The 10,754-nt window shown below is 39.2% G+C and overlaps 1 protein-coding gene and 1 long non-coding RNA gene across 2 annotated transcripts; both read right to left on the bottom strand.

The window, feature by feature from the left end:
- Positions 1–1,468: 1,468 nt before the first annotated feature.
- Positions 1,469–5,872, bottom strand: LOC130217095 (stonustoxin subunit alpha-like). The gene is given in 4 exon segments (XM_056449115.1): positions 1,469–2,679; positions 3,082–3,162; positions 5,503–5,596; positions 5,714–5,872. Coding segments are annotated over 4 exon segments (1,479 nt in total). The 5' UTR covers positions 5,807–5,872.
- Positions 5,873–9,840: 3,968 nt separating this feature from the next.
- LOC130217810 (uncharacterized) lies at positions 9,841–10,754 on the bottom strand. Its single transcript, XR_008835905.1, has 2 exons — positions 10,547–10,754; positions 9,841–10,218 (listed from the first exon to the last, which is right to left on the bottom strand). It is a non-coding gene; the product is annotated as an uncharacterized LOC130217810 (long non-coding RNA).

The raw sequence follows: 10,754 nt of genomic DNA, 5'->3' as shown, positions 1-10,754 counted from the left end.
TTGTTCTATAAAAGCAAGGATATGTTGTGTTAGTGAGTATTAAAACACATTTACTGTTCTAAATGATGTCTTTCTCTTATCTTAATGACCAAAATGACAGAATATCTGAAAGTTTTCTCTGAAAAAAAGAACATAAGCGTACCTGCGTGTCTGTCGACATCACGAGTTGAGCATTAATGCAGTGAGGATTGCATATTATTAATAATCCAGCATTTCAGTCAAATTCATAAATGCTCATCATCATAAAGTCCTCACGATAACAGACGGCTGTGCAGGCAGTAATTCACTGATTCATGACTCTATCAGAAAGTTATATCTTTATTAATGAGCACATCATCAATATAAACATCACAGCTTTTTGACGCTCTGCCCCCTTGTGGACACTAATAAACATGACCGATTCAGATCCGCAGCTTTGAAAATTAGGATAAAACAGTATACTTTTACCTTTCCTTTCAGACTGATATAAGAGAATGAACACTGATGCAGCCTAATAGTAATCTAATAGTGCTTTTAATAAGCTGATGTTATTTTATATTAAGATACATCAGATCAACATCTGATTTTATTGCTAATAGTCTACTGAAGGCGTGTGTGATGGAGGAATTTTATTTGATGTGTAAAGCGAGGCAGCGTGAATGTTTATAGTAGAAACTTAAATAGATTTCTCACTTCACAATAGAGAATAAAGAGCAAATACTTTCTGTCTGAATACATGTGTGTGTGTTTAAATGTGAATAACATCCATGGGCATTACGTATTGTTTATTAACTATACACTATATGTCAATTCTCGTCTTTGTCAGCTTATTTAACAGACAAACATAGATAAAATGAAAAGAAAGTTGAGGTTAAGTGAGTTATTTTACATCACACCACATCAGGTCAGTGGGTACATGAAGGCACTGATTTGGGCTGTTTTTAAACCCAGACATCTGAAACAGCCCAACTAATATTATAATAGAAAGTGTTTACCAGAATTATTGACTCTCCTGTTTGCTCTTGAGGTCTGGTGTGTTTATTCTCCATCTGTCTGCTGCCCCCTGCTGGACACTCATCACCTCACACTCAACAGAGCATTCGTTCATTTTTCTGCGGCTTAGTCCCTTATTTATTAGGGGTCACCACAGCGGAATGAACCACCAACTTATTCAGCATATGTTTTACGCAGCGGATGCTGTAAAAGTCACATGAAATCTGACATAACTGTTCTCACTGCAGGCGCATTGCAAAACATCAGATCTGTGTCTGATTTAAGACTACATATGAACATGGGACAGATCTGACCTGAAATGATCAGACTCCATGCGGTTGTTCACGCTGTCATCACCTGAGTCACATGTGGGCAACATTATCAGATTCAGGCCACATTTGGCTGCAGTGTGAACGTAGCTTTAGACAGGGACTGTAAAGATCAGCAGCATTGTTATTGAGTTTGTTTAAATTAAATAAGGCACACGAGAGTGCAATTAACCAGATACCAGGTGTTGTTCCTCTTCTGGAGCATTAAACCTGTCTGTTTTCACAAACTCCTGTAAGGCTGACAGATACGGGTCATCATACTTCAGAGAAGTGAAGGTCAAGCAGAGTACTTTAATAGAACTTGAAATAACGTAGACGTTCTCTGGCTCTACGATGTTGACCCCTTTCAGTGAGTTGACTTGAGCAGTCAGGACACTGATCTCCAGCTTTGCATCATCTAACCACGTCTTCAGCTGGTCAGGTCTAAATAGAGAGTTTCTGTGTATCTTCAGGATGTCTTCCAGACTCTTCTCCTCCTTCTCTCCTCCTCGAATTGCAGGTAAAACCCGGCCGACTGCGCTCTGCAGCATTGACTTGTAAACCCTAAATGATTGGTAAAAGGAGTTCAGCCGCTCTTGAATATCTCTGAATTTATTAGCTAACCTATTTTCAGACAGTTCATTATAAGTCCTCTCAGCTTCTGCCAAATCCTCCATTATTCCCTCAAGAGTGAATGCCGCAACTGTACTGATTTCTTTCTTCACTCGAGCTGCTGATGCGTTCAGGAGATGCAGTGGATACAGCCAGACTTTCACTGGGACTGCGTTCTGCGGGTTTAGCAAATTTGGGAGATCCTTATACAGCTTCATGGCCTCCTCAAATGTGGTGGGGCTCTGTCCAGGATGGATGTCACCATGATATGTGCAGGAGATTTTCTCTGCAGATTTCTTTTCAGAATCAGTCATTTTAAAAGCTGCGTCTACATTTACTGAAGCCATCTTTTTCACCATGAGGCTCATTTCTGTCTCAATCTGTTCACTGTTCTCCTGTTCTGAAAGCATGCGATCAAACACCATGAAGGCCTGAGCTCCGTACAGCACCCCCGTCACCACATGAGTTGCCATTTTCTGCTCAAACACCTGAGGGTAGGTGATCTGGCCCAGGTGGCTCATCGTGAGCTGATCGTATCGTGTGGTTGCACTGTAATACATGGTAACTCTGGACTGTCGGGTTGAGGATTTGGTGTCACGCAGGTATCTGGCAGATCCGCCCACTTCAACAAGCCCCCCCCAAAAACTGATCTTCAGGGAACTACTGATATCCAGAAGATTGAATTAGCTTGAGAAGGAGTCAGAGCTACTGAACTTCAGGTCTGTTCTGGTCTGAGGATGGCTGTTTAGATCTTCAGTCAGTAATTTATCATCCCAGAGAGTTACTCCTGAAATGAGAAGGTTGTGAAGTGGCAGATCATTTGTAAACAGTTTAATAGAGGTGCAGCAATATATTACTCAATAATAGTTTAGTATAAACATCATGTTTTGTTTAAACTTTCTAATGTTTGAAGATCTGATCTGAACAAGAAAAAGTTTGCAATTCTTTAATAATTAATTATCATTCATTAAAAGAAGGTGTAAGAGATAGAACCAACAAACTGTTAGTATTGGCTAATATCACCAAACAAAGAGCGATCAACAGATGTTGCTCTGATTTATCAGGCGTCAGTAGCAGCAGGTACTGTATGACTGAATAATTAAGTGAGGTATTTAATACTGGTGCACCTCTAAATCAGACAGTCTGAAATGTGGAATGAAGGAAAAGCTGGTTTAGGCTGGTTCATCACCTGGAATAAAGGAATCACTGCGGGCATCATAAAGCATACCAGGATACAGAGGTCTTCCTAGAGCTGCCACTTGCAGTATCTCTGATGCCATGATTGTTTTAAATGATAAAAAGAAAAGAAAATATTAGATAAATAACTTGCGTTATCATTATGGTGCAGATTTTAACTTATTTTGAATCCCAAAACAGACAAAGACAAAGAGAGACAAAGACAAAGACCGAGCTAAATCAAGACAAGATCATTTGAGTTTACAGACAACCTTAGGTGTTTATATTTAGCCAAGCGCTCAGTGTGTTCAGAACATTTTAGGGCAAGAACAGATGCTGCATATTATGAACTTTGTGCCATTATTGAACAAAACTCTTCAACAAAATGGAGTTTATTCAGCTTTATTCCAGAGTGGTCTCACTTCTCTCTCCAGTGGTGTCAGGTCTTCTCTAAGTGTGTCCAATGGGCTGTAAATGCTTAGCAGTCTTGGCCCATAAGGACTGGGATAAGTAAGTGCATCACAACACCGGCTAGCACATGGAACTGGATAAACATGCTTACTTCTGCAGTTGGGCAAGTTCTGTCAATCTAGATCAACCCTGCAAAGTCTGCTCAGACTAGGGCCACCATGTTCCAGAGGTTATAAGGGTTACAACCCGTTCTGAAGGGAACCTGTAGGCCAGCAGTTCATTGTGTGCTAAGCAGGAGGAGTTTTGGAGATACATGGACACTGGCTCGACCTGGCCATCATTTTCCCCCCACAGGTGAAGAACTGGAATTGCACTTTTTGAGCAATGTTGCTGTGCAGTTTGGAGAGGCATGGCAGCATCATTACCCAAAGTTGCCTCTAAAAGTTGCCCCCCTGTATCCTCAACTTTAGCTCCATCCTCATTAGATGTGAGTGAAATAATAAAAGTAAACAATTTAGGTTATTGAAAAAGTACTTATTCCGATCTTGATAATGTCCTTGATTACTCAAGAATCAACGAATCAAATCAGTTCCATTCAGAAATAAGGCCTACATTACTCACTATGGAAAAGTGTGCAAAGATTAAACACATATTAAAGTTATTGTGACAGATGAGCAGGCGAGGAGACTTTATACCTATATCATGTTTCACCAAGTAAGAGTTCAGCTGTGTTTACTTGCTAATCGCTCCTCTGGAAGCTGAAATTAGACAATTGGAAAGGCTCCTATTAAGACTGGATAACTTTGACCAGTTTCTGTCACAGAATGGAGGATTGAGGATCGAGGAAAAGATTTAGGCTTGTGGATGTTTGTTTGAGCTGCATTTGCAAGCTTCATCAGGGTCCTCTGATCTCATCCATTTCCGTTTTTGTTTATTTGAGTTTTCAAAAAAATTCACTTGTCACTTCAGGTGGTGTCCTCAGACAAATCACTGCTCTCTCTACAACAGGTCAGTCTCCATCATCTAGTCAACACCTCACTATTAGAGATAATGGGGTTGATTTGAGCCCTGGTTTTCCCAGTTGTGGTCTCTTTAGGATTTGGCTGGAAGCTTAAGACCATATCGAGAGCAGGGTTGGGTGATTAATGAAATGGAAACTGCAAACACGATTGAGCAAAGCTGTGGTTCCCATTAATATTTGGACAGGGAACCATACTGTGATAGTAAGGTCTCCAAAGCCAGAGCCTGCATCCATGTGGGAAGCCACAAATCCCTCTAAATACACACAAAGAAACCAAGTATATCCCCTGGGGAAGAAGAGGTTGCTGAATAAACAGAAGATTCAACTGCTTTTGTTGATTCAGCAAAACTAATATACAGATGACTATAGAAAAATCTTACAGAAAGATTAATTTCAGACACTAGACTGAACTTATGAGTTGAGTTTTGAGTAAAAACATGTTGTTATATGTCAGAATGCCATGTCTTGTCATTACCAACCGATTAAATTCAGTTAAATTCTAAAACCCCTTACCAATCTATTGGAATGCACATGGTGGAGGTTTTCTAGAACCGGCTTTACTCAAAAATGTGCATGAAAATCGGCTTTGTTTAATCACTCAGCCCTAATAGTTGTGGGATTGTTGTGGTTGTCTGCCTCATAGATCTTTTGAGATCATGGCAAGCCTGAATTTCCCAGTTGACTGAAGGCCATCACTCTTTCTGGTCTTTCCTACCTGATGGTAGGATTGGACACCTTCATCATTAGTCACATAAATTAAATTATCCTGAGATCTTCCTTCCTCTGGTAACAGAGCGCACAAATGTGTGTGAGATATACTCCCCATAGCAGACTGAAACATGCGTCAGTCATGTGAACCTGAAGTAAATTTACTATGGTAAAGTGAAAATGCTTAGAATCTTTGTTAGTGTGCCCACATCCCATCCCATAATCACTGGTTTACATCCCACTCAGAGCGGGGGTTAGAAATAGAAGGTTAAAGTTGTTAACAGCACATCTTACCTGGACTCTTCTTTACTCTTCTAGATGTTAAGATGTGAAGTCCTGAGGTTTCTTCATTTGCAGACCCAGTCTCATCTCTGGGTTGTAATGTTTCCTGTTTTTAAAGAAACAGTCACTGAACTATTTCTTGAACAAATTTAATTAAAGACTTTAAAAATAAAATCTCCTGCAATACACCTGATTACCATCATGTGTGATCTAGTGCCCTTACCTCTGTGTACACTACAGTGAGCACCGCCAGCCATAGATAAACACACATGCTGATGCAGATCGGCCGCTTCAGGGACATCAGAAGTGACGCCATCTGGGGGAAGTTAAGGAGCACTACTGGAATAAAGTCAATGGACCAGACGCCTGAATGAATGTTTACTGCAACATTACTCTTGAACCCAACACAATCAGAACTGGGTCATCTTTCACTCTCAGACTCTCACAATGATGCTGTACTCAATTGTCTTGTTCAATACAAACTCACAGCAAAATAGAGCAAAGAAATGTACTGTGTGTCTTACTAACTTGAAACTCTCTTATTTTTACTGCACAGCATCTTGTAATCACCTGAACATGTTTTCTGTCTTGTTGCAACTAAACTATAGATAAGACAATACGAAGAAACGGGAGGACATTGCTTTCTTTGCAGTCCTGTGAAGGTAAATTACTCTTATTAAAAACAAATCTATAAATCGCCTGTAATGACATTTAAAAGAGCTGAGATTTGCATCTGAGGTTTCTGAATATTCTACTTGAGCTCTAAATGCAAACAATAAAACAGCTGTTCACATTCTCACCTGCAGTCTCTGGGTGTTCTGAGTTTAAGAGATGAGATCTTCTGTTGAAAATCTTCGCTGAAATCTGAAGCTCACCAGATCCCACAAGTGATATTTATTCTCTGAATAAACTGTCCTTTTGCCCCATAAAGGACCTGTACACAATTATACAAGCCAAAGTACACATTTGTCAAGGTAAAATGTCCTTGTAGTTATATGCCCCTTGTGAAGGCCTATCAGATCTAATCATTAGAGGGACAGTTTACTCAAACAGAAGAATTCTGTCACTAATTCCTCACCCTCATGATGTTTCTTTACAGATCCAAACATTTAATTATTTTAGATAAAATGAGAACATTCGTGACCCTCTATAGACAGCAAAGGTCTTGAAACATTCACAGCCCAGAAACAACAGAGTCAAAATAAGCTATGGAAAACACGATATGCTGAAAGACAAGCCAAAGATTTACATTTAAAACTCTGGTCTATGTTTTATTGGTGGATGCCCTTCAAGCCACAGCCTTCAGTGTTGGGAAGCGCGCGCGTGTGCACGCACGCACGCACGCACGCACGCACGCACACTCTCCTTGTCACTTACCATACACAATTTAGTTTATCCAGTTCACCTAGACTCAACATAAATGTAAATGCCAGACTTATCAGTAAACAGTCAGTATCGTCATTATTTCCTCATACAGTGCAAGTCAAGTTATTGATTGTGGCCTGTGGATGTTGATTCGCTCCTCTTTATTGGCAAGTGTTGCTGGATATTGGCTGGAACTGAAACACTCTGATCCAGAATATCCCAAACAGGCTCAATGGCTGACATGTCCAGTTTTCAGTTCATGTTTTCAGCTTCCAGTAATTATGTACAGATCCTCCAGCATGAGGCTGTGCATTATCATGCGGACATGATAACATGAGCTGATGATAGTGGATGAATGGCACAACAATGCGTCTCAGTATCTCATCGCAGTACCTCTGTGCATTCAAAATGCCATCAGTAAAATGCAGCTGTTTATTGTCCATATGGCTGCCCATACTATAGCCCCACCGCCAGCATGGGCCACTCAATTAACAACTGCTCATCCACAATACATCATACAGACTGACTGATGACAGAATGATCATATTTAGCTTTATATTTAGTTTATAAAACTCTCTGCAATTCCCACATGACCTCTTCACATTCTCCTCTCTTGTGGACGTGCAGAAGCTCCTCTTTGACAGAGTCTGTTTTTATTGTTAACTTTTAACTCATTTTCTGCTGATGAAACTGGTTGTCTGTGTCAAAGAACATGTTTGCAGAGCAATGACCATGCATACATGCAGGAAAGCACAGATTTGCAGTTATGTACATGTTATGTACAGTGAACGCCTCCAGTTCTGCTCACCGGATTCGCCCAATCTGAATCCAAACCATTAGAGGTGTGTGCGATAACAAAGATGGTAAACACTGCTGACATGAACATGGCTATTTCAAATACATACATTTCATACATTTTCAAAACCGATGTTTTCCTCCATGCAATTTGGCTGTTTGTTCACACAAAAATGCAGTATCAGCTGAATGAAACTGAAATGAATCTGAATCTCCAGCCAGGCTAATGGTGTTAGGAAACTCTGGGTACAGAGTAGTCGTGAGGATATTAAAAGAGTTTTTTCCTGTGCTTACAAGTAATTAAGCTAGCCGTTATTCACACATGACCTCATGTTGTGGTTAAAGCTAGTTCTTGATTAGTGCATGCATTAACTCAGTTCATAATGAAGTAATGTTTAGTACAAACAAAAAGATTTTCTTTACTTAATTTAGTCAGATTTTCTTATTATTAAATCATCAAGTATATATATATATAAATAAAACAATTCAGGTAATCTTTCCCAAAATGGAACCGTCCCTTTATAGGCTGCAGGGGAGTGTCACTGAAAGGTAAATCATGCTGTAACTTTATTTTTTAGTGAAAAGCAGTTAATCCTGAATACTAAAATATGTTCAGATAAATGATAATATTTATGAGCTATAAGAGATAGAAGATGAGAAAATACAACTACTACTACATATACTACTACTACTAATAATGTTAATTGAATATTACAAAAGAAAGAATAATATAGTACTGATAACAGTAAACGGCGACTAAATATGCAAACAAATACAATAAACAAACATATAAAGTTACACAAACAATAAGATAATGTTTTACCTTTTTCACAGGGACAAAAATGACAAAAAAGTTATTATAAATAATTTGCATTCTAGACTTGTCAAGGCTTTTAATTCTAATAAAATAATCGACTCGTTATTTATTTCATAATGTCTGTCAGTGAGTGAGAACACACATGCAGTCGCTGCAGCAGGAGGAGGGTTTACATGACGTGAAAACGAAAGTGAAAGTGCAGAGGTGTTTTCAGCAGCTCGACTAAAGGTGAGCCTATATTTTCTGCAACAATGCTTTATGCTTTTATTGTAGATGATATAAATGTACTGAAGTCATTCAGCTGTATGTATTTGAATCCGAAGCTTGTTGTTTACAGTCTGAACTCTTCCGACTGGTTGAATAGGCCACCAAACAAACACTTCCTGATATCGATCATCTGTTTACAGCGTTCAAGGCAACATTAGTTAAAGTATAAAGCGCGAATCTGGCCTGTGATGAAGTTTTAGATGTTCATCGTGACTCTTTCTTCTTTACTTTTAATCATTCAGCAGACGCTTTATTCCAAAGTGACATACAGTACAAGTGAGGATTAATGGACAAACTTTAAGCTCTGTCTAAAGTAGATTACGGTTCATGAAAACACACACAGGGGATCCTGCAGGAATATTTAATAATATAAATCTGATATTAAAATCATCCCAAAAGTGTAATGACTCATATAAACTGCTAAATTAACTCTTTCCCTGCCAGCGTTTTCAAAATAAAGTTTAAGTTTACAGCCACTGCCAGCGTTTTGGATGATTTTCACCTAAATTTGACACCCCTCAGAATATTATTTGCAGGAATATATGAGCCTATTATACATCAAAATGAAGAACCAAGCCTTTATACTCAACTCTACAACTTTATTCTGCCTTCATGCGTGATTTATTAGCATTTGAATGCAAAAACTGTACTAATGTACTTCTACATCAGGTCAGGGAGTGTGCTTATTATTATTATTATTATTATTATTATTATGTGCGTTTCACTAACTCTAATGGCAATATGTTGTACTGCCCAAAGTAAACACACACACTGACTGACTTGGCGTGGGAGAGAAGCTATAGGCAAACAAAGTCAGTGTTGAGTTTAGTATAATCAGAGCTGAAAACTCAAGACACACACACAGAGCGTTTTGAGGATGTCTTTGCTCTTTGAGCGTCTTGGGACCCTCGATGCCTATAGGTGGTGAGGAGCTCTCGCATTTCAGCTAAAATATCTTCAGTTGTGTCTGAAGATGAACAAAGCTTGACTAATATTTGCATTACAAATAGATGAAGTGTAGCGAAGGCTACCTGATATCAGAGGCTAGCTCGATTATGTATAGCAGTGAACCAGGTGTGTCTGTTAGAACACGACAGAGGGAGGGATGAAATCAAACACATTTATTGTGGCAAGTAAGTATGAACATGAGAGAGAAGAGCCAACTGTGAATATTAGCAGATGTACACTGAAATGTCCAATTGTTTCCGGGGCACAGGTTCAAAGGACGATGAATTATAGAACACTATTACCAGTAGCCCACGGACCTGACGTTTAGGCCCAGCCTTGAGATTGGTTTGCGGTATGTGGGTAAAACAGTGTTCCAAAGAGCCTTCAGAGTGCTATGAGCGTATCACTTGGCCATAGACAAACATAAGAGCCTTTCCTCACAATGTAGATTGCCCTTGCGGAGCTGTTAATTTACTGATGTCCTGATTAAATGAGTGTGTAGCCGATGAGTTGTGCTTATAAAGGTTGTGGTTTCTCTGTAACAGACAAATAATAACACTCCAGCATCAGCAATCAGTCATATACATCCTTACATTAGCAATCTTACACATAACACCATTAACATATACATTTTAGGCTCTTCCCTCATGAAATAAACATGATTAGATGTAATCACAGACTAATATCCACATTTACTAACAAAACATTATGCATATGAACACTTCAGCTGAACAAACAGTGAATATAATCGCGATCGCGATGCTAACGCATGCTAATTAGCATAATGACATCGGGTATCTCTGTGATAACTGAGAATAATAAGCATAACTTCTAAATAAATGTTATAACATGAACTGTACTCACTCTCATAACACGCACAGAAGCACAAATACATCCAGTCAGACACTCAGTATAGCAACAATGCACGTTTCCAGCGCTACTTCAGACAACGAGCCGCGCTCGGCAATGACTGATGCAACAACAGTTCTCTCTGTATTCAATAGCGCCTATTCCGGTTTCGGTATGTGCCGCGATTTCAGAATAAAAGTCTCCGAAACTCAACATTACTCAA

Source organism: Danio aesculapii, chromosome 3, assembly GCF_903798145.1.
Source record: "Danio aesculapii chromosome 3, fDanAes4.1, whole genome shotgun sequence".
Lineage (NCBI taxonomy): Eukaryota > Metazoa > Chordata > Actinopteri > Cypriniformes > Danionidae > Danio > Danio aesculapii.
Note: the sequence above shows the minus strand (reverse complement) of the source record. Positions and strands in the feature narration are given on the sequence as shown.